This window comes from Bactrocera tryoni, chromosome 1 (genome assembly GCF_016617805.1).
Source record: "Bactrocera tryoni isolate S06 chromosome 1, CSIRO_BtryS06_freeze2, whole genome shotgun sequence".
Lineage (NCBI taxonomy): Eukaryota > Metazoa > Arthropoda > Insecta > Diptera > Tephritidae > Bactrocera > Bactrocera tryoni.
The window spans coordinates 1,500,639-1,525,788 of NC_052499.1; the positions used below are offsets into that span (position 1 = coordinate 1,500,639).

Sequence of the window (25,150 nt, forward strand, 5' to 3'; positions counted from 1 at the left end):
TGGTTTCTAATAATAATTGATATAAAATAATTGTCTTATTTACTTAATGATTAATGATTAAAAAACTAAATTTTTTTGTGAAATAAATAATTATATTCTGAAATTACCAAATTTTTAATATCATACATATATATTTTGAAATCCAAATATAATATGGATGAAATAAATTTGGAAAAGCAAACAACGTAATGCTGCGGTATATCAATAGTTCTTCATATTCATCACTCTGTGCTAATAAAATTGCGATGACTACAAGCTCAACTAACTTCATTCCGTATTTGATATAAAAGTTTTTCACGCGTTTTCTTCGTCTTTCATTCGTTCAGAAAATTTGCAAGTTTTTAATTCTTAATTTATAAAGAAATGGCGAAGAAATTATTTTTTTTGCATATATTGTGTTAACTAAAAAGTTGTTTAATATTAATAATTCTTCGAAAAGTTACCAAGGATTGAATATTTGTAGACGTGTCTTATTCGAGTTGAACCAAAAAGCGTGAGTGTCTGCCGCTGTACTAGACTAAGTAATTACTTGCTTGAGTTTCGCATTTACAAATTAATATTAATTAAATATACGCCACTAATTTAAATCTAATAATAAAAAGGTATGAAAATTAAAAAAATATTTGTTTAGTTAAAGGTATGGAATTCCAACAACTTACACTACCACAAACAGATGTCTCTCAACCGCCACCTCAATTGACAGCACCGTCGGCGCTAGCAACAAATGCAACATTACTACCTTCACAATCCGGAGGTGGAAGCTCATATGGCTCACATCACCGTAATCACTACCATCCACATCATGGGGGTTCTGGAAAGCCAGGCCACCCATATTTTAAACCATTCAACCCCGGCGGCTTTCAACGACCTTTTGGCATGACGCAAGATGATTTTGATGGCAAGCGTCTAAGGAAAAGTGTTATGCGAAAAACCGTTGATTACAATGCTTCCATTGTAAAAGCGTTAGAGGTAAAGACTTATAAACACACTTCATAATTCAATATCTTTCCGTTCGAAAGAATAAGTATTTTTTTGTTTTTAAAGACACGTCTTTGGACTCGTGACCATCGTGATCGGCACGCCCCACAACCCGAAAATATATACGTGCCCGAACTTTTACCACCGTCCAGTTACTTGGATAATCCCTCAAATGCAGTGACTACACGTTTTGTCAAAACTGCCACAAATAAAATGCGTTGCCCAATTTTTACACTCGCTTGGACACCTGAAGGCAGACGTTTGGTGACAGGCGCCAGTTCAGGTGAATTCACTTTATGGAATGGGTTGACATTCAATTTTGAAACTATATTGCAAGTAAGTAGAAAGCTTTTAAAATGAAAAAATGCATTATTTATAATTGTAATTTTTGAATCCATTATCCATTATAAACTATTACTTGTTAGTATGTATTTCTATCATTTATTTTTTAATTTTATTTTCCTGTCCCTCTGTCATCTTCCCATTCATCGGAACACTCTTGCCGTGCTCGTTGGAAATTTTACTTATCCACTTGTAAAAATGGCTTGCAATGCTAGGCTCATGATGTTCCAGTACGTACAATGGTATGGTCCCATAATGACAGCTGGATGGTGACTGGTGATCATTCGGGCTACGTCAAGTATTGGCAGTCAAATATGAATAACGTGAAAATGTTTCAGGCACACAAGGAGGCGATTAGGGGAATAAGGTATAGCTTACTAATTCCACTACTATTCTATTTATATTACTCGAACATAAAATTATTTTTATTACCAACTTCACCACAGCCACAGTGTCCTCTCTTACTAGTGTACAAATTTCTACTACTACTTTACATAGAATTACTCAATATAATTACAAGTTGCTATTGCCCCTAACATATTAAAAGTATCGACAACTCTTCTCTAATTTATTTTATAGTAGCGTCTTATAGAAATAAATACTTAGTTTGAAGCATTTTATGTTTAACAAATTGTGCGAGTAAATAAGAAATTTTGCGTCTTTACGAGTTTGTACTTTCGCAAATGCTGTATTTTGAAGAGGCTGTGATAAATTTACATACATACCTTAGGTTATTTGTACAAGTAGTTGCTAAATTTTATTCGGATTGCAGTGAATGTCGTCATTTAAAGGATATTATTAATATTATTGTTGTTTTGTTGATAATAAAAAATAAATAAAAGTGAAAGCAATAAAACTTGTGTGCATGTGTGTGAGTGTGTGCAATACCTTTATATATCGAATTTTAAGCAATGACGACCGATATTTTCAAAGACAGATACCGTTTAATACTTCTAAAATATAGTTGGTATTGGTGTACATACCTAAAATTATCTTATTCAATGTTTCTAAAGCGAACATTTCAACTCGGTGTAGTTCTTGTTGTGTAGACTTAGCTAACATTAGACTGTTTGCGCTAATTTTTATATAGTAAAATTTGTAAGTCCAGGAATGGTTTTCATGAAATAATACGTTTAGAAAATAACAGTACAGGTAGCCAATAATTTTCTCATTATGTATCATACAAAAAAAGCGCAAATCAATTTCCTAAGTTTAACTAATATTGAAATTTGAGGTTAAAGCCAATTCTTACAAAGCAAAATAGTACCCATCTGAAGTTATATGCGCGAATGTGAATGCATGTGTTAAGTTACTTAGTTTTAAGAGCTTTTACAGAAATTAGTATATTTCGTATTTATTGGTGAAGTTGAGGCCAATTTTGTTGCAAAATAAATATAAACGACATGGCGCCTTACTAACCATTTTTTAGCCTCATACAAATAATTTTGTTAAAGTATTTAATCAATTACAAACAATGTACAAGCAAATTACTATTGTTACCAGAAAATTTTGAAATAAAGCATTAAAGACTGATTTTTTTCATATAATTCCTGAGAATATGAATAAAGCAAGCAAATTGAGAAAAATAATTAAAAGTTGATTTTTTAATTTAAAACAAATAAATTTGGAATTTTCGATATTTTTGCTGCGTCCTCCCTTCACTTTCACAATTTGCGACTGCTGTTTTGGTTTGTTGAAATAAAAGTCAATATTACAAAGCATACACTATTCCTCATTATCCCACTGCTCGCTGAGGCATTCGTGCATTCGATAACATCCACTACAACTTTATGAAAAAGTAAATTAGCCAACTTTTTTATGTGTACAATTACTTTTTAATAAATATGGATAGATATGGTGATTTCTGGTTGCGCAGCTTGAGATATTTTCACTAGTTTTTATTCGTCATAATTTAGCGCCTTTAAATGGAAATTCGGTCTCAATCCGCAAAGCGGAAGTACGAAAACGCTCTCAAATAAAGAATAATATTTCACAAGGAGTTGGCTTTTTATTCTAAATATGAGATGAGAGCTTTTATATTCAATAAAACATCAACGGAACTTTTTACCGAAATTTACAAATGCTTCTTAGTATCATACGTTTTAATAAAAATCACAAAACACATATGAACTTTTAGACAGGTATTAAGTTAGAATTGAGACGAATTGGTATTTTAAACTGTTATTTGGGCATGTCAAATGGAAACACCTAATTGAAACCACGAAACTGAATAATTTCATTGAGATAAAAATGGAATACAAAAAAGCAAATAAACGCTTTTTTCGCCATACTTAACTCAATTCACAAACAATAAACATTTTAGTTATTTTACAAATATTGGGGGATGTATATAAATACATATATTGTCTTGAGATCTACAAAAAAAAAAGAAAATGAAAAACAAACTATCAAAAACCAATCTTGACCGAGCTGCATTACTCCCATATACAGTGCGATGTGAACGATTTACCATAATCCAGCCTCAGCTTTGTAATTTGCTGTACGGTTATTGTAATTGTTAGCGACTACAGGCTTATAAAGAGACTCTATATTAGTTTGTTGTCTTGTACCAGTGTAACTTTGACTAGAGATACGTATATTAAATAAAATATAATTAAACATAACTATAATTATGAAGCTATTTTTAGTTATAAAATATTCAAAATAAATGTTTATAATTTTTCTTTCGACATTTTTTATGTTGAATTACATGTGTGCTGCAAAATGTTATTTAACATTTTAAATAAATAAATTTTACCAAACCATTGAATATGCACGAAAACTGTGTCCGTCGTAAAACAACAATAACGCCCATCCGCCCATCTCCGACATAACCGTTTTACATCTTATATCTTACTACGCTTTACAGCTTCAGTCCGACGGATAGTAAATTTGTGAGCTGCAGCGACGATGGTACACTCCGAATATGGGATTTTATGCGCTGTCAGGAGGAGCGTGTCCTGCGAGGTAAATATGATAATGTGTATGAATAAGAAAATAATGTAGATAGGGTATACCCTGATTGTAACCTAACAATAGCTCATGACAATTTAAATTTTAATTCAACGTTTACGGAAATAAATAACTTGAATCATAATTAGTCCTTGAGAAAAGCTCGATTCTTAAAAAATATTGTGGATAACATTTCGATATTCAGAAATAGAATCTAAATTCATAATTTATTTTTTTTAAGCAAAAAGTTAACAACACAAGTTTTCCAAATATTTTATTAAGACTATAAAAAATCACAATAAAAATACATAATTAATAACCAGATGGTACTTATGTGTAACACCTTAACATTGCTTTGATTACTTTCAATAACTTTATGCATTATTCGAACTTCCAGGCCATGGTGCAGATGTTAAATGTGTGCACTGGCACCCACAGAAGGGTCTGATTGTGTCGGGCAGTAAGGATAATCAGCAGCCAATAAAATTGTGGGATCCAAAGAGTGGTAGTGCGTTAGCTACACTGTAAGTCAGTTGCGCGTAAACAGCAAAGCCATTTTCAAAGAATTTTGTTATATGTATGTATTTCACTCATGTAGGCATGCGCACAAATCGACTGTGATGGATTTGAAGTGGAATGATAATGGCAATTGGCTAGTTACCGCATCCCGTGATCATTTGCTCAAACTTTTTGATTTGCGTAATTTACGTGAAGAGATGCAAGTTTTTCGTGGCCACAAAAAGGAGGCCAGCTCCGTATCGTGGCATCCAATACATGAGGGTCTCTTCTGCTCAGGTGGCTCCGATGGCTCTATACTCTTCTGGAATGTGGGGTAAGTTGCAAACAAAAATTTTTAATTATATAATTTAATATTTGCTTTTTTAGTACCGATAAGGAAATTGGCTGTGTAGAGACCGCTCACGACAGTATAGTCTGGACACTGGCTTGGCATCCATTGGGTCATATACTATGCTCAGGCTCCAACGATCACACGATCAAGTTCTGGACACGAAATCGCCCCGGTGATTTGATGCGTGATAAGTATAATTTGAACACGTTGCCCGCGAGTTTGGCAGCAATGGATGATTGCGAATACGGTGAGTGCGAGTGTGATCCATATATCTATGGCGAAGCATTTAACTCTCAATATCGTTTTTATAGATGATGCTGTTATTCCTGGTATGGGTCCTGAGGACAAAGTTGAATTTACGGAAAGTCTCACTGCCGACAAAGGCTTTATTCCTGGTTTGGATTTGGATCCTTCTAGAATGGGTGATCGTGATCGAGAGAAGAAAGTACCATATAGCAAACCTATACCCCGAAACTTTCAAGCCCAATGGGCTGGTTCACGTCGCCCTGACGAAAGTAGTTTTCATGATGAGCTGGCGATGCGTGAGCCAAAAGACACTAGCGGTTTGTCACATCAACAAATTAGCGAGAGCACCATTGAGGGAATGTTGGCGAGTGGTGTGCTCACCACCATGGATCCACAAGCAATTGTTGGACTGCTCGTTTATAATCGATTCATTCGTGTACATCCGGACTCCCGTGTAATGGTCGCCATACGTCAGGGTCCTGATTATTTGAACAAATATATTGACGCGGGTAAATTGGACGAATTGCGTGATGTTGTGCCCATTCGTGATCGATCGCGTTCATTGTCACCTACCTTGGAGGGACGTGAAAGCTCACCACCATCGAAACGATCCCGGTTTGAACCGCGCCAGCATAGTGCCCAACTTGTAACTGTGCGCGAACTGCTAAGTCTTAAGAAACCGTTTTTGCCTTGTCTACTACAGATGAAGTCACAACAGGCACCACAAAAGTCCGAGTACGAAGATGATGTACGCGATTCGCTTACCCCGCAAGCGCAACCGCAGCCGCAACAGCAACAGACTTATCAGCAACAACCACAACACCAATCGCCAATGCAACAGCAACAGGGTCGGCCCAGTCCATGGGCAGTGGGGCCGCCTTTCCAACAGCAGCAACAACAACCACAGAATCCTTGGAGCACGTCGCCTATGGGAAGTGGTTCGAGTTGTGGGCCGAACTTGGTGTCACCGCCTAATCAAAACGGTTATAATGGTAACAATGGTCCGTATAATGGTCCGAGTTTTAATGATAGCATGAATTACGGGGACAATATGTTCCCTAAGGGTGGTGGCGGTTCTGGCCCTGACGAAAACAATGGTATGCACATGAGTAATATGAATATGAACAACAATATGGGTAACAACTATGGAAACCAGCGTCGAGGCAATCGACGTGGTGGTGGTGGAGGCGGTGGCCGTAATCGCGGCGGACGAAATAATAATAGGCGGTTTTAGGTGGTTATAAAACAGCAATATGTACATATATATAATGCACATATACACAACACAACAAGGGGCTGAATATATCTTCATTAGGCTATGTATATATACATATACATATATATTATATATACTTAAATGAACTGTCCGAGTGTTGATCGATTTTTTGTTTAAAATCTCTCTTGTAATTGTGAGAAATACAAACCCGAAGTTGTAATAGCGAGTGTTTGAAAGTAGGATGTGTGCATGTATGTGCTTTGTGAGCGTGAAGTGAACGTACAAATTCCGTACGCCCGTATTCCACACTATCAGATTTTTTACAAATATAAAAATAATGAAACTATTGAATTACGTCCTAAGTTTTTTTCGTTAGAATATAGGAAAACGAGTTCTGTGCCCCTGTAGTCACAGTTTCTAATAAGGATGCAACTAAAATAGAGAATGTAATACGCCCATTAGGAAAGTCGTAGTATGTAGAAATGTAATTACTCTTTTATGTATGCGAAAATGAGAGGATTAAGCCATCACTGTTGTAAATTAATGTTTAGCTTATGTTTTACTGAAAACATTTAACAATTATTAATTACTTTAATTTTTTAATAAAAAATTATTTAATATTACCGAAATAGATGATATGAATATGTACAAAGGAAAAAATCACATAACTGTGTTTTTGTATTTTGGGAGGACAATTCTACTTGCCTTGTCTTGGACCATAAGGTCTATCACACTGGCTAGGCTTTTTTCGAATGACCTACTATAGGTTAGAGGTCAAATAGAATTATGTAAATTGAAGTATACAAATTAGTGACATATTTTAAAGCGGTTGAGTGGGAAAATGATAAAATGATGTTTTGAAGAAAAGAGCTATTTGATAATCAGGTTTTAAGATGGTTTATGTCAAATTATGCAGTCGTCAACGCTAAATGCAATTTATTTTGCATTTGATGGTTAAACGACTCTTGAAATTTGGAGAGTTAACTAAAATGAACTCATCTTGGCGAAACGTTTTCAGGTTTGGCTCAATCCCGACACGTTTTTAAATACAAGCGGCTGTTAATCGATTTGGGGACAATTGTATAAGGACACCTAGTGTTGAAACAGTTGATGTTCATTATTGTCTAAATGTACTTACCAATTTCGGTACTTCAAATCTGATATTTTATTTCAAGCTTGACTTCACAACCTACAATTAATAATAACTTCACAAAAGGTAGGTGTCGAAACATGCCTAACTTATTTTCGTGACTGAAACGGAGTGTGAACAATGATTCTGATGGTATTTAATGCAGATATTTAAATTCGACTTAGCCTTGAAGTAATTTATTTATTTATTATTCATTTTGTAAGTTTCAGATAATTTACTTTTTTGAGGTCTCTACTCAGCAATTTTAACATTTACTTATTTATATCATCTTACATGTACAGCTTACATTTATTTCTTTATATAAACTAAATCAATTTTTTCGTCTACGTTACTTTTTAAATATTTTGTCTTAAATAAAAGCGTTTGATGTATTTAATAAGCATCTGCTTCATGTTCATACGAGTTGCGCCTTGAACCAGATGAGCGATGTGAATATTTACGCGAACGATCTCTGCTGCGACTTCGCTTGGCATCTTCGCTCTTGTTTTTACCTGGAGCAATTGAATTGGCTGCTAACTCTGCGTTACTATCACCGTTTTCGCTATATTTCGTATCCTTCATATCATTTTCAGAGCTCGTCACAATTGCATTTCCCGCATCTATGGTACCAGAATTTGATACGTTGCGTGTTGAATTGGGCTTACAGTGTCGGAAGTTCTCTTTTATCTCTCGTTCCTCCTGTCGCATACGATCTTGGGTTACCTTTTCTATTGTACGTTTCATTTCCTCCGCCGATCGAACTAACTTGTCAGCTTCTAACACAACATGTCTTTTACCTGGCGATCTTTCACCACGTCGGGACCAAGAGCGCTTCGAGTGTGTGCGTGAACGGGACTTGGAACGTGAGCGGGATGATTCGGATGTCGAGTAAGAACGACGTGTGGATACCAGTTTCTTATTAGTACGCTGTTGTATCGGGCTTTTGGAACGTGTACGTGACCGCGATTTGCGAGTTTTGGAATCATCACGGGAGTGTGAAGTGCGTCTCGTTTTTGATTTTGAGTGCGAGCGGGAACGAGTGCGAGAGCGTGTATAAGAACGTGAATGCGAACGACGTTCTGAACGTGTTCGACTACGTGAACGGCGCTGTCTGGAGCGTGAAGGTGTACGGCTTCGACTACGAGTACGACTGCGACTACGGCTTCGCGAACGAGATCGGCTGCGCTTGGAATAATGACGTTTACGTGAACGGGAGCGTGAGTAGGAGTAGGAGCGACTACGTGAACGATTTCTGCAAAATAAACAATAATATTTAGTAGGTTATTAAGAGTACTTCCTTCCCATATTAAAATTACCTCGAGCGTGAATACGATTCTTTGCGGTAATCATTTTCATCGTACTGTTCGTCGTCGTAATTATTTTTGTAACTATTGTAATACGATGTTTCGTAGCCACCTCTACCGCGGCCTCGGCTTCCTCGACCGCGACCACGTATACGAGGTACATAACCGCGATAGTTCACGGATACAGGAAAAGCGGTGGGTGGTCGATAGAGTGCAGACATCCCTCCAAACACAGGAGGGACATACGGGAACATAGACAGGGATTTCATCCATTCGTTAGCAGCTTCAGGCGGATACCCCGTAGACAAAGTACCCGGAGTTGCAGCCAGTGCTGCGACAGCTTTGAAGGGATTCAAAGGATTCAGGCCAACGTTAGGTACTGCAGGCACACTTGCAGCACCGGTAGTAGACTGAGGGATAATAGGTTTGTCTTTCACTTTAGTTTCATCCACATCAGAACTTTCAGAGCGACGAGGTCTGCTACTCTTTAAGAGACCCATTAGTGGGGTTTTTGTTTTGATTTCCTCTACTTTTTTTTTCTGTTCGGTGAGCAATTTTTCAGTGGCCATTTTATACTTTTCGACCAAGCGGTCTCGAAGATCCATCTTGTTGCTCTCAACACCTATTTTGGAATATTTTCCCTCATGTTTTAACTGTGCAAAAAAGGAAAAATTACACATAATATATTGAAGGTGCATTTAAACTTGAAACTATTAGATGATACCTTGATGCGGTCAAAAAGCTCTTCTAATATTCGTATGCTCTCCAATTTTCTCTGGGCAATCATTAATTTGCGCTCCTCGATACGGATTTTCTGTGATATTTCAACTTGGCCTTTCTCCTGTATCTTTTTCAGATGTTTCTCCTTACGTTTCTCTTCTCTTTCGCGCTGCTTCTCTAATTCAGCTAATTTTATCTGTTCTTCTTTTTGCCTGTAATTTTTTATTCGCTACCCTTCATTGTTTGGTTTACACCGTAATTTGTTTTCAATTATACTGACATTTTTCTTGGCTTCCCAAAAATCTTAATCTTAAATTTTATGGCGGAAGTTGTTTATGAAAAAATCGTAAAACTCCAAATGTATAGGAAGATGTCAACAAATGAGAACACTATTCTCATTTGTTGCACTTCATTAACTTATGAATTAAAATAAAATGATAAAAAAAAAAAAAAAAAACAAATAAATTGCAGACCTTTCTTTTTCTTGTTTTTCAAGCTCTTCTTTTTTCTTCTTTTCTCGTTCTTCTTCCTCACTTTGTGCCTTCTGTATCAAGCGTTTGCGTACCCGCTCTCTACGTTGAACCTGCGCATCGCTGAGATGCTTCGTTTTGTCAAAAGTAACGTTAATGTTAATTGCTTGGGTTTTATCAACAAATTTGCGAACTAATTTCATGCCTCTAAAGTCATCCATTGCTCGTACAAACCCCATATACTCGTCGAATTGAACGTAACTAAAGAATTAGTCACATACATATTTATTTTGTTTTTCCACAGTGGGCTTCAAAAATTACTTACGCTTCAAAGAGTACTCCATGCTCATAGCTAAATGTCTTCATGCCGTTGATATCTGCGTTCATTTTGTTTCGATAGGGATCGCATATGGGTATATCCACATAACGAACGCTACCGAATTTCTCGAAAATTCGTTTGAAAATACTTTCGCTTGGTTTGACATTGTCGTCATTTTCCATATGTCTGGGGCAAAACCATCGAACGGGCAAGTGTGTTAGATGTATGGTGTCAGGACGTTCACCGGCCTTCATCTCATCCATATTGCTGGCATCCCGAAAGAATGAATCCCAATCATGGCGGGTGGGAAATTCATCTTTTGTTTCGGTTGCACGTACCCGAAATGATTCACTAAAACCAGATAAACGCAGCGACACTCCATCTATGCGAGAAATGGCACTGCGCAATTTAGTACGATCCTCCAACTCAGCTTCGAAGCGAATGAAATCTATTGTGCTTTTTGATGCCTGCGGGAATAAATACTCGTAGTTAGTTTCAATGCATAAGTTATGCTCAAGATACTCACTTTTAAAACAAAAAACTTATCTGGTTTCAAAGCGGCACTTAATTTTTCCATTACATCTAGGTGGGAAATGGATTTTCCTGTTTTATTAACAGGCAATGACACAGATATTGTCATCTTGGCCAGCGGTTTAAGGTATAAACTATGCGGCAAGTAAAGCGGCACACAGTCCGATACATTTTGAATATTCTGAATGTCGGTCATTTGTATACAATTTGTTTTATTAAAGTTGTTTTAATTGGATGAAGTTAAACAATATCATACGATTATTTAATTGTGTGAGTAATTTACGAAAGGAGACATGAGCTCGAAAGAAGAAACATACGTTAGTAAATTAAAACTTTTACAAATTCCTAAAACTTATATATGAAGCTAAAAAGGAAACAACCCTATATTTCAGATATACATTAATATTATAATGAAATGTGTAAACTGGTGAAAAGGCTATGGTTTATAATTGGGGTCTGTATCACACAAGAGGTGTAGAAACCAAGTAATCTAAGAGAATAAACAATTTGCTAAATATGAATATATATGGAACACAACGACTTTAAATTAGCTTATAATCTTTTATAATTTTCAAACTATATTTGCGAGAAATACGCGGTATCACCACTTTTCACTAAATTATTGTAGGATGAAAAATTCTATAGTGAAAATAACAACGTTTCTTATTTTTGCACGTTGAAACGGTTGAAGTAAAAATGAACACACAGGGAGAAAAGAATGAAAATAATTATACAATAACAGGGAGTATAGAGTACAGTTTTCAGAATGCTCCGGAAAAAGAGACTTTAAATTTTTAATAGATAGTGAAATTAATTCTGCAGAGGTTGATGCATTTAAATATTATACAAATTCCTGCTTTAATTGTAAATATTGATTAGTAATTTTCGTCGTACTCTGAGGACTTTTTTGAAATCTGATTGGACAACTCAGTACTGATTTAATATATTTGAGAAAATAACCTACTTATCTTTCGCCTTTAAGCCAGTTTAGATTATTTTCTAGCTTTACATATGTTGGAAATCTTTTAGTTCTTCAAAGGCTTATCTTGCTTGAGTTTAATTTATAAACGGCAATATCCGGCGAAAACGGTTTAATTTAATTTAAACCTTAGTACAGAGTGTCCTGTACTACTTATCCGGTTTGACATACATATGGCAAATTATTAACAATTATGAGCAGGCTTTTCTTTAAATGGATATTTTGTCGCGTTTCTTGACATGAATATAGCATATATTGAAATATAAAAGAATGATGAACTTTTTTTTATAATTTTACTTTCTTTTTGTATATATACACAGAAAACTTAAGAAAAGAGCTACTAAATTTTACTCGCCTGCTCTAAAACCTATAAATATTAGCCACAATATTTTGGAGCGATTGTGGCGCTCGCGCTGAGTAAAGTTGAGCATCTGCCTTATGAGACTATTCGTAAAAATCCGCTATCAACTGCTATCGGCACAGTAACCGCCAAGTGCTCCGCTGGACAACTGAGCTACACGAATTGGCTTAGGCACACGCATATACACAAAAATTAATACAATATATTCGTGCATATGCGTGCCCGCACAAACAAGACGCTGGCGTTCGTGTATATCGTTGTGGGGCCGATGCCTCTATTGGATTAGACGTTGACTGCCTGATGTTAGTAGTAGTGGTTGTTGTTGCTGTTGGCCAAGGCACTACTTGCTGTCGACGACTCTTGTTGCTGATGCTACTACTGCTGCTGTTGCTGTTGCAGCAATATAAGCTATTGTTGTTGGTGTATTTGCTCTTAACATTCGTGTGTGAAATTCGCATATAAAACCGTTGCTTGATTGTCCCACCAACTTCAGTTGATCGTTGCCAGTGTTGTCGAACGGTTGTTGTTTGCCGCTAATACCTAGGTATTTGTACTAAACAACTTGCTACTTGTTAGATATTGGACTGCCAGTCATTGCCGCTTCGTCAGTTCGTTAATTGACGCGTGTAACTATTCGCGCTTGTGTGTGGAGGTGTGCATATGCGCGCGTCGCTATTGAAAAGTTCAAAAATTTGCCAAACTAATTTGAAAATCAGTAAAAGAACTTGCTCAAAAAAATTCAGCCCTGAAAGGCGGAAAAGGGCGAATAACAAAAACATACTCACAAATTTACGCGCTTTTGACTGATAAGAAAGCGTTAGCGACGAAGTTTGCGAAAAGTGCATATGGAAGCAAATCTCAAAACTTACCTTAGTTTAAACTAAAAATGTGAAAAAATCGAAACTTAAAAATACCAAATGAATTAAAAATTAAAAGAGAGCGGTTGTGCACTACTTTATGCTCATTAATTTAATTAATAACTCATGTCTTGCGAATAAAGCGAATGTCGAATAAATAATTTATGTCTTTTGCAGTTTCGCGCTAAAAATTCTACGAAATTATTTACCATTTTTGGCGCATTGCATTTGAAGCAGCAACGTTCGACCGCAACTCATAAGCGAGCTAACATGCAGACCGTTATCAAGTAAGTCTTTGATCTGCATTTTAGCTGTAAAAAAACTATTAAATACGTTATATTTACCTATATATGTACATACATATGAAAATAAATGCGTACAACAAATACCTGGGCATCTTCTTTGTTTAGGTCGCGCGTCTACGCTCAGTAGCAAACGAGCTTAAAGCTACTCAGCGCGCCAAATGACTTGAACAAATATTAAGTAATTTTGCTGGCTTTGGTTTTTTGAGACGGCCACTTATTGTTTTTGTAGTTGATGTTGAAAAAAAAAACGAAAAAAAACGAAAAAAACACAACGATATCAAAATAAGTTCAAGGTTTAAAAGTGAAAACAAAACGTCTCGAACGAAATGAATTTGTAATTAAACAAGAAAAACCTAAATACGTTCAGTGCTAAATGCCAAGAGCTCACGCGAGAGAAATCGCTTGCAAAGCCAAAAGAAGTGCTCACACTTACTTGGCCGAGGGTATTTTGCAAACTGCAGAACTCAGCGGAAATTTTTTACTCTCCATTTTCTTCAGTTTGGTTGCTTCTTTCAATTCAAAAAAATAATTTTCGCCTAAAACAAATAAATATTTGCATAGTAAAATATGTTCGTACAACAAAATAAGAAAGAATGACCCCAATAAGGGTTCCATCTGAATATAAAATAGTTCAATATGAAACCAAATTTTAAAGCGACACTTGCTGTAGAACAAAATCATGTATTTAACGAATTATCGCCATTGTCAATTCGGATTCGCATTTTTTAAGCCAAATATGCTCAGAATTTTATACGTATGGAAGCACGTTTCTATTCGCAGATCTCTTAGTCTACAAATGATCACCTATTCGGACCGTTTGCATTTGCTTTGAAACAAGATTCCAAATATGCAAACTTAAATACAATTTATGCAAATAACCACAGATATTGGTGTTAATAATTTGACGTAAAAAAAGACACTTCGTCACTTTACAACATCGGTATATGGCGTACATATATTTCAGCTCAAAATCTGTTATCGAGCAGCGAGGAAGCGTCAGTCATCTCAATTTAGTAAAATCAGTAATTTTACATATTTATTTTAACATTTTGGAGAAATATTTAGTGACAACTCTTATTCACGCTCTCGCAAACGAATCATGTAGATATATAAAATGTCTTAACGCTCGAATTCAGAAGATTCATCAGTTGATTTTCATACTCGTTATCACACATATGATAAGTTTCTATAGAACCCTTAAACACCATAATTCACTTTTCCTGTAGTTTTGGGTTAAACCGTAAATGAACGATTTCAAAAATCCTTTCATGTTCCCGATTTAATGGTTTTATAAGTAATTTTTATGTTTTCTTTAAATATCCGTTCATGAAATAACTTCATTATAGGCAAAAAAGGAAAAAGCTGTTAGCTTCGATACGAAAAAAACCGGACATGGACACTATTTTGATAATATTTCGTTCAAATTATCTCTGATAAATGGAGAAGATTTCATAAAATTTGTCCAGAAAATGTTGTACAATTTCTAGTTTTCCTTTCATTTTAATTCCTTTTCCTTTGGGGAGTTTTGCGACAGTTTTTTTAAGAACAATGCGCAAAATGATAACGGTAAACAAATTGACTTGCGCTCAGTTCGTGGTGGCTTAACGGAAACTTATGGAACAATTGTGATTTATTCACGCCTGCCTGACATTGACTTGTATTTATTAGTTCAGTGGACATATAGTTCTGAGTTGCAGCTTCTGTCTCTAAGAATACATTTGAAACACTCGTGTTTGCACCCTACATATAGACATCTCGCTGGGTCGGACAAAAACACTGCGATGATGGATGTCGGATTATGAGTAATTTAATGTAATACTTCCTTTTTGAAAATACTTGATTCTTAAGTCGCCATAATAAAAATTAAAATTAATAAAGGACCAAGTTGACCAAGAAAGTTAGGCACCGGAATTTCATTAAACTAATGTTGATTCATCAAAATAACTAAAAAGAAGTCACTTAGCAATTTACTTTTAATGCCAGGTTCAGCACTTTGATTTTATATGTTAGAAAAGGCTATTGTTTTGACTCAGCATCTTCTTCGCAGCTCTCTGCTAAATAGTACGCATATTTAATGCTTGTGTAGGCAGCAGAAGAAGCTTTGTTAAAAACATAATTTTCGTGAAACCTATACAGCCAAAGCAAGTAAATGATGTGTCCTATAAAGTAAACCAGTTTCTAATTCTAATTGGTGGCAACATCATCAATCGCGTACAACAATAACCAACACCACAACCGTGTTGATCTTTGGCGATCGTCAACACCATAAAATATCTAACGGATAGACTACAGGTATAGAACAAACTATCAGGTTTTGGAGCAGCTGTTTTCTGTGAGCAACTTGCCGAGTTCAATGTACAAGTTTTTTGCTCTTTTGACTTTTCTATTATTTCCTTTGCATTTAAGGGCTTTTTAGCTGCTTAGCTGCCATCGCGTCAAGAAATACATACCTATAAAAGCTCGTGTTTAATCAAATGCACACATAGTATGTACATAAGCCCGTGACACCAAAGCGATCTGCCTTCACTGTTTGCGTAATAAATTTTCAGCTTGAGACAGCATTTTTGGTAAATTGAAAAGCCAAATGGAAGTCCATCCAAAAGGCAAACTAAACAATGCACGCTTTTGTCGGCTGAGGGTTTTTGGTTGCACAAACAATTTTATTTCTATTTTTCTATTTTTTGGCGTTTTATTTTTTGCTTACATTTGATTTAGTCATGCTGGTTTTGACTTGAAAATACTTTATTCAACAATTTCCTAGTGCCACTGTCGCGGCCGATTCGGCGGCGCTCTCACCCAAACCACTTTCTAACATGTTATTTATTGCTGATCATGGGCGATCACCAAATCACAAAATTTATGGTACTGGAATCGCGGTACTTGATATTCATTCGCACCTCTTTCACATAATTCCCCTTTCGCTGTTCGTTTCGTTTTCGTACAGTATTTTTATTTACATTTTCATTTCTTTCTTCTTTTTGTGTCATATCTACAAGTGCGTCAATGCAACGTCGCCCAGGTGCTAATCACGCCGCTTGGTGGCTTCGTTTGTCAGCCTATGGCGCGCTTGGTGGACGCATATATGGTATTTATGGAAGTGGCGCGACGACTGTTAATGAATAGGTGAAACTGATTTAATTCCACTTTTTGGTTTCCTCTCTCGACTTTCATTAACAATTTATTTAAACATATACAAGTAACGGTATGTTTGCAGATTTTTGTTTCACACAAGCTGTATGTGGTCATATAGGAATTTAAGAGCGAAGATACTGGCTTCCATCTGAATCTATTTTAACTACCCAAGCACCGCACTATTTTTATTTAGACCCTTAAGTATTATTTACACGGTAAACTTTTGAGATACTGTTGGCTAGAAAATGTCCGGAACCTGGCGACTTCTTCCGACTTTCAAATACCTCATTTTGTAGGACTATATCATTTTTAAATATCTATTTTATTAAAATTTTCGTTCATACTTACTACATGAACAATTTGTTGCCTATTTTTGTGTTATGTAAGACATACTACATAACATATCAACAAAATCCAATAAGCAAATATTGGTCAAGTGGTAAATTGTGTCTGTTCGATAGGTTACAGGTCGAGGTGATGTCTCAATGGCTTTGCATGCAAGAATAGTGGAAAAATAAAAAGGTGAAAAGCATAACTAACGGTAAAACAATAGAAAATAGGTGTCAAATGGAAGAGAAGAGGATCAAACAAAAGTGACCAAGATCCACGAAGAAAATATGTGAAAATCTACACATACAACCATATTTTATGCCATATGTTGTAACAGAAGTTTTCAACAGTTATAAATTGTTTATGATAAATTTTTAGTATATCGGTAATCAAATGAGACTTCGAAGGATTTATTATATTGAGGAAAATAATAGACTAAGGTAAACATTAATTTATTAATTCAAAATTTGCTGGTTTTAAACTTTTCTATGCTGACTGTCTTATTAGGAAGGTACATACATATATTTGTGGAACAATTTATGCGCGGTTAGTGTTCCAATTTAAGTATTTTTTTTTATTAAAATATTGAGTTGTTGTCTCTTGTATTTTTTCACTTAACTTTAAAAAGTTCATTCATGTATTTCGTTAACTATGAATTCGCGTTTCAAAATGAAAAAAAATACAACTAAACTATTTTAAAACTGATTTTACATTTCAATTTTATTTATTAGTTAATTTGTTAAACAAATTTGTTTACAAAACAATACTTAACTTTAACAAAAATTCTGATAAACTCGCTTTATTGACTTACAATGTATTTTTTACTTGGACGACATATGTTTATTAGACGACAGAAATGTGAATATAAAAATTTAATGTTTCTTACTTTTCAATAAAAAACAGTTGATTATTTTTTTGCAAAATAACCCGTAAAACCGCTTAACGAAACGTTTCGAGACACAAAGGCTAATATGTTAATTAAGAATCTCGCTTTCAATGTGTTTAACTTAAGTAGCCGGAGTTAAATATTTTTCGCAAATAATTTGTTCAGTTTTGTCGCCAATTATAAACGAAATTGATATGAAAACAGTTAAATTCTAAATTTTTAACAAAAAAGCGAAAATTTATTTGACTTGTTTCATTTTGATTATCGATTGTAGCTCTATGTTAATTCTAAATTTTTATTAGTATTTCTGTTCACTAATGTTTAAAATAAATTGCCTAAAATACAGAATATTGAAAGAAATCAGAAACATGTTTTGGAATGTGGTGAAAGTTAGAAGATATTCAAATTTAAAAGCCAATTATTATTTAGAAAGAATTTCTAAACGAATCAAGGCATTTAACATTTTAATTGATTAATATAGAACTCTTCTACATACTTATTTCGCATTTTTAATAATTTTTTCGATAGCCTTTACGCGTTTCTTGTATGTATAGCAATTGTGGGTAAAACTAATATATAATGTATATATATTTGTATATACAATGTATATTATATACATTATATTATACATATATACACATACACTATATATTAATTCTCTTTTAACTCTTCGCCCTTCCTTTGTTCTTGTAAATTATTCGAATTGCATTATTTTGATGCAAACAAGTTCAATAGACATTATCGATTATAAAATGCAAATTAAAAAATTATCCAAAGTACGATTGGCCTTATACTCAACTGGAAAATTTAAATTTACTAAAGGTCTCTAAGCTCCACATCAATAATAAATAATTGGAGATTTACAAACGATAAATTTGAAGATTTTAATTTTTTTGGCTTCCACTGGAATAATAATAATACAAGACCTCAATATCTCCCTTTCCACTACATATTATCTATATTTGGAATGGTCCACAAGACTGCTATTGCGCCTGCGATTCTGCTGCCGTGCAATACTCTCCTGAAATTATGTTTGAGCATGCAAAGTTCATGTACAAGTAGATATGTATGTATATATGTATTTGTGTTAACCTGGCGTCCAAGTGCTCGTATTATTGCTAGGGCCAATAGCAGAATGCAATATCTTAAGCTCGCGATTTGGGTTGTCAGGATCAACTGAAGATGCGCTCCCTCAAAAGTGCCACTACAAGATTTAAATTTTACATCAGCGCGCAACTGTGTGCTATGTTATGGGATTCAAAAGTGGTATCCTGTGGACGTTGCAGTTACTACACAAGTTTTTTGAAATAATACAGCTTTTAATTATAAATTATGGAATAGTTATATACATATACAAATAACTCTAATAAGCGCAGCGTATTCACCTTTTGGGCCTCATCGAAGTTCACCCACTTTATTTGAAGGTTTTTGAGTTAAGAAACCGCAAATTACAAGCAGCAGCAGGCAGCACAACAAGTTGCGGTAGAATCGAATATGGCAAGTGACATACATTTTTGCCGCAATTGTTGTTGCTTTCATTATTTGCGTTTGGTTTTGCATTTAATATGGTTTTTGTAGCGCCCAGCGCCTTCGCTTTGGCCCTTCAACACACCGCTGCCCGCTTTTTGCTTGGTTGCAGCAACAGTTGTCGCTTCAAGGCGCCTGCCCATTAAAAAACTACCATCGCAGTGTGAATTTGCATGCCAATTGCAAAGTCAAACAATAGAAAACAATGCAAAAAATAGCAAAATAAAAAACTAAGCACATACACGTGCACGCAGTAAAAGAAACCGAGGAAAATGAACGACACGCGCCATTTCACCTGAACACTTATGCACACAGTTACGCTCATGGCTGCGCCTACACACACACATACATATATGGAAATGCTCAACTGTGCGTGAGAATTTGTGCGAGCGCACGCGTGCTGCAGGCTTTTCACCGTTAAAGGAATACCCACACTTGCGGTGTTTGCGCCAATATTTTTACTGTCAAGAAATTTTCGGTTATTTATCAACTCGCTTGCCGCGCAACTACGACGACATGCATACATACATATATATGTCCATAAGCGCATACGTGTGTTACACATGCGGGTTGGCATTGCATGACTTTAGTCCGAGGACACACTAGTATGTGTGTGCGTGGGTTGCCTTCTTGTCGGCATGTACATATGTGTGTGGCTGCTTGGTAGTAGCCAAGCCACAGCTAACCGCTTGCCGCCAATTAAACCACAATGCGCGCAAATGGTCGACACAGTTACATTTCGGTTGGCGTGACATTGAATTGCATTGACATAAAAAGCCCGACTGCAATCGACTTGCCGATGTTAAGTACGAGTTGTTTCTATGATTTATGATGTGCGCGCCGCTTTTGCCTAAGCGTGTTTTAATTGCAAAAGTGTTGGCTTTTTATATATTTCTGAATAATTGAATTTACTTTGCAAACGCAACGCAATTTAGGACGGAGTGATAAGAAAGAAATGGTGTGAAGGTCGACAAAGTGCGTCGAGTCAAAATATTTGAAGAGTTTGGATGTGCTTGGAATATTGGTATCTAGAAGCGCTCTTTCAACTCTCAATCAGTCCAGAGAAGCTGAGTAAAGTTGTTTAAGTAACTATGCTTTTTATTGCAGACACTGCTCCATATTCCATAATTCGAGGGCTTCTGTATTTGACACGATATTCGAAATGAGTTGGCGACATGGTTTGAAAGAAGTACATAAATATTATAAATTGAGGAAAAAATATCCTTATAGTATTACGGCTTTAAATTCTGAAAATTATAATGGATTCTATAATGTAAAAATATATAATTCTTTTAATTATTACCTATAAATTGCAGAGACAGTACAACGCAATACAAATGCATTTTTTCAATAATGCACATTACAGCAATATTTAATTAAAAAATATCTGAGAGCTGTTGAAAGCCACACGATTGCTCAAAGAAAAGTAATTTATATATACATATGTATACATACATATATAGTAATGTATATATATTATTTATTCTAATTAAAACTTATTCAATATTATTTTTAAACATAATTTTCGATAGCAAATAACGTGAGTTTTAGATATTTCCCTTTTCGTGTCCGAAAACTGAGAACTGAGCTCACACATTTTTCTCAGGCGCTTTTTAAGTCTACATACATATGCACATAAGCATTTACAAGTATAGTATACAACAAATGAAAATTAGCTTATCTAAACGTAGTCAGCCAGAATGCAGTTGTTCAAATATAATGGCTTTTTAAGTGCTTTCTATATGTATTTCTGTTTATATTTTGCCTTTATCGTTGGCCAAGTATACTACTTTACACCTAGATAAAGCTGCATTGTGTGATCATTTCAATTTGAATATTTGAGTACATACATATGTACGTATGTATATGTAAATGAATATCATATATTTGCGCATGTAATTACTATTCAATAAGGCACTTTCTCGTTCGATTTCCAAAAATGATTTAACAAATCCGAAAACGGACCAGCAAACGAGCTCCATACGAATATATGTATAAATATATCGCCGTAAAATAGCTGTAATTGTAGCAATGTCTAACAGGCAATACGCGAGCAATGCAGCTAGTACATTTGGAGGCAAATGATGGAATTTTAAAATGAAAAGAAAGCATCAAGTCGCGTGTTGTGCGTTGATTGAATAATAATTAGCGGCAAAATCCAGCGAGACGATGCATCAACAGCGCACACCGCCGACCGACCACCAAACGATCTGAGAGTGAGTTAGTCAGCTGTTCGGCCACTTGCTTAAAAACCGCGGCTATATGCTTGTGATATGTGAGCGTGTGTTGAAAATGTGCGGAAATTGTTTGTATGCAATGAATGTGCAATTGAAAGAAATTGCTTCGCGATGGCGCTAAATATAGATTAACTCGAAATGCATAAACTCACTCAGCCGCTAAGCCTTCAAGAGACGTGTGTGAGTGACATGAGAAATCAGCTGGACAAGCGCGACAGTCGAATACTACAAATTCCTGACAGCCGTCAACACACGTACACACACATATTTATAAACGATTGTGCATATACATAAGCCATGTAAAACTCGTCTTCCTCGTTGCACACATGCCAAATGAGGATTGTTTTCCTTTTTGTGATGATTTTTCGCTGTCACATTTCAATTTCAAGATTTACACTACCCTATATGTGCCTTGAAATGTAACTTCCACACTTGTTTTGGATTGTCTGTAACCTTACTGGCTTAAATGCCCCCAAGTCGCTAGCCTCAGCGCAGCGCAACGTTATTAAGATCGGTGCAAAACAGAGTGACGAAGTGGTTGTAAAAATGTCGAATATGTTGGTATTAATATGCAACGAGGAGATCAATGTCCGCGGCAGAAAGCTGCGGTACGATCGGCGAAGACATTGGTTAGCGGCGCATGTCTGTTTGTGCTCTTAAATTTGTTGTGAAGTTTGGACAGATTGGCTTTTTAACGATTTTGCCGTTGATTTGTGCGATCGTTGAGGTTTTTATGCCCATTGTGTTTCTTAAATTCCTTTTTTATTCGACGTTTCAGATTTTGCCTTTGTTGCTGTGGGAGTTATATTGTATTTGTTTTTATTGTCATTGCACAATTACCCAAGAGTCGTTGCCAAATTGGTGACATTTGAATTTCAGCACGTACCCATGCACATACACACACTGATTCACACACCCACCTTTGCTACCAGATCTCCGTTCCAATAACAATGATCGCAGCAACAACTGCCTGAATCATCGCGACGGTCGTGAAAACAAACGGCAACAGTTGTGATACACAATGCTAAAAGCAGTAGCAATTTATTTGCACTTTGAAATCGACGGTTCTAAGTATACCCCCCTTGTTGGTTGTGAATACATTTTTTAGAATTAGCGGAAAAGTGATTTAGTTGCATTTTATTTCTTATCGTTTACAGTTTTTGAAAACTGTGTTTATTATACTTGTTTAGAAATTTGAATTTTTTGCAAATATTTTTTATCAACTGGAAGGCTTTTCTGTTATAATGTCCTTATACAATTTTTTGCATATCTTGAATTAGATTTAAAAATGCTAACAATATTTGAGGAGGCTGCGACAATGCAATTAATCGTGAAGGGTATACATTTCTTAACTACTGTTGCTGTATTTCGTATGAAGTGATTTTGATGCGTGTAAGAAATATTCTCGAAGTTAGTAAACACGTAGCAGCCTTTGGAACAAGGTTCAAAAACCTTGCCGTGGCTATTGTTCCGCGGAAATCGACTTATTGCATTGTTTATCGTAGCTTCTTAATACGTGCATGAATAATTACATAAATGTTGCAATATTTATTTTCTTTCGAGCTTTTGTTGTGGCCTTATTTCAACAGTGTCTCAGATATAAATTATGTTTACAGGCAGTTAAATCGAAAATAATAAACTTTACTGCTTCTAAGGACACATATAACTGGGTATCATAAAAGCAGGTCCTTTTGAATAAAAACATTTATTAAATTCACATGATTACAAAAATTGTTTAAGCAAATCGTTTATTAAATCACAGTGGAAAATGGTTTGGTTACCAAAACTATCATTCTCTGCGGTTGTATGAGCTCCTCGGCAAACTCAAGCACATCTTTTGATCGCAAATGCAAAGAGATTGTTTTTAAATATTATAATTACTCACTTAATTGTTGATAAACAATTTTGTTTACCTTCTACGCCAAATTATTATTTTGTTAACTATGTAAATTGATGATGACGTTACCATGAAAGAATAATAATGTTTAGCAGATGTTGGTACGAGCTTCAACTGCTGGCGCCATTACTTCACTAAAATTTATTTTAAGTAAGCTACAATTCTAAAATGTGGCGGACGGAAAACGCGCGATCACGCCTTTTTTAGTTATGATATAGTATATTGTGACCTCTTCTACTTTCACAAAAATGCTAAACAAACTACGAGACTAAAATTAACACCTCCAATGTTCATCAAATTCATCTGGAAGGCATAAAAACTTAAGAATTTTAAATTACAACAACAACCAGCAAAAGTATATTAACACATTTTTTATAGAAATATTTGTTTTTAATAAAATTGTAGGGTAAACAATCAGGAACGGCCGCTGAATATTAATTTGAATAGTAAACATACATAATGACTTAGAAACGTTAATTATAAATTTTATAGGACACCAGCAGCAGTGGGTGAACCAGATGCGATTTATGCACACTTCTTCTATGAAATTATGAAAAATATTGTGAATTAGAAAGAAGTTTCACCAGCCAATCAAGTAAAATGTAATTGAAATGCATTACATTGCCATTACACACATAAATTTGGTTGTTGATATACCGCTCTTAAAGCATAATTCGTCGCTTTTAGATATCGGTTAGTCGCTCTCGCTATTAAAGGTTACTCATACGCACTAGGGCGCCCATTCGTGCAATATGCATTGTGGTTTATCTACACTGGTACAAGAGTGTACAAAAGCATGTTTCTTTCATATTTCTAACTTGATACTTTATTTTTATATTTTCCATGAATTTATTTAATTTTTTTGTTTTCAGTACTTTACGTTTGCATTCATCTTCGATTTACCTCTAATTCATCTGGCAGTTGATAAATAACTGTAACTAACTTTTTTCCCGTGTAATAATTCTCAAATGCCTGCTCATAAATCTAAACCAACTGCACATTAAAGAAAACAATTAGCAACGGTAATTGGTTGCAGTTAATTGTTGACATGTATATTAACTGTTATACTCGTCGGTTTTTCGAATTTACTCACACACATAAATACATACACTCATAGGAGTGTGGATGTAACTGAACTGAGTAAAATGGCTGTTCTGTCCAAAGGCAATTCACTTCATTGTAGATAACATTTGGCAATATAGGAGGATGATATGATATCATCGATTTCAAGAGTGTGTGTGATGATATATGTATATATTGATACGGCGATGAAATTCTTCTTATTTTTAAGTGGTAAAGGACCACAGAGGCATTTTGAATTTTGTATCTTGTAAAAAATCCATTTTTTTTATCGAGTCCTTGCACCAATATAATACTTTTATAATGTGGGTAATCCAATTGTTGGTTACATCTACGAAGTAGCACAAGAGTGCGTCAGAATCGTTAAGTAATTTAGTTTGGAGGCATTACGAGGTGGCCTATTACTCAGGCTCATATAATCTGACGGGAGTTTGTGCCAGATTTTTCATAGATTTTGCGAATATTTATGGAAATATCTGGCTTTTCGGTAAATCTTAGATGA

At 35.2% G+C, this 25,150-nt stretch overlaps 3 protein-coding genes across 6 annotated transcripts in view; 2 read left to right on the forward strand and 1 right to left on the reverse strand.

Moving 5' to 3' along the window:
* Nucleotides 1–288: 288 nt before the first annotated feature.
* Nucleotides 289–6,647, forward strand: LOC120774357 (pre-mRNA 3' end processing protein WDR33). Of its 2 annotated transcripts, none has more exons than XM_040103954.1 (9): nt 289–521; nt 632–969; nt 1,045–1,314; nt 1,536–1,687; nt 4,190–4,287; nt 4,670–4,796; nt 4,871–5,104; nt 5,158–5,369; nt 5,434–6,647. In XM_040103954.1, exons 2-9 carry the CDS (start codon nt 640–642, stop codon nt 6,600–6,602), a joined length of 2,592 nt encoding a protein of 863 aa, XP_039959888.1. In that variant the 5' UTR covers nt 289–521; nt 632–639; the 3' UTR covers nt 6,603–6,647. The 2 variants fall into 2 exon arrangements, with proteins under 2 accessions (XP_039959888.1, XP_039959880.1); XM_040103946.1 differs by having other exon boundaries at nt 289–493.
* Nucleotides 6,648–8,007: 1,360 nt separating this feature from the next.
* LOC120776630 (A-kinase anchor protein 17A) lies at nt 8,008–11,728 on the reverse strand. Of its 2 annotated transcripts, XM_040107460.1 has the most exons (7): nt 11,599–11,728; nt 11,053–11,238; nt 10,533–10,993; nt 10,211–10,468; nt 9,742–9,949; nt 9,030–9,670; nt 8,008–8,965 (listed from the first exon to the last, which is right to left on the reverse strand). In XM_040107460.1, exons 2-7 carry the CDS (start codon nt 11,164–11,166, stop codon nt 8,107–8,109), a joined length of 2,541 nt encoding a protein of 846 aa, XP_039963394.1. In that variant the 5' UTR covers nt 11,167–11,238; nt 11,599–11,728; the 3' UTR covers nt 8,008–8,106. The 2 variants fall into 2 exon arrangements, with proteins under 2 accessions (XP_039963394.1, XP_039963385.1); XM_040107451.1 differs by having other exon boundaries at nt 11,053–11,728.
* Nucleotides 11,729–12,666: 938 nt separating this feature from the next.
* Nucleotides 12,667–25,150, forward strand: part of LOC120771674 (neprilysin-2) — a 29,730-nt gene continuing 17,246 nt past the window's right edge. Inside the window, exons 1-2 of one of the 2 annotated variants that reach the window (XM_040099809.1) lie at nt 12,667–12,941; nt 13,432–13,541. In XM_040099809.1, coding sequence (XP_039955743.1) covers nt 13,525–13,541 — 17 coding nt within the window. In that variant the 5' untranslated portion in view covers nt 12,667–12,941; nt 13,432–13,524. The other variant, XM_040099818.1, reaches the window with a different exon arrangement.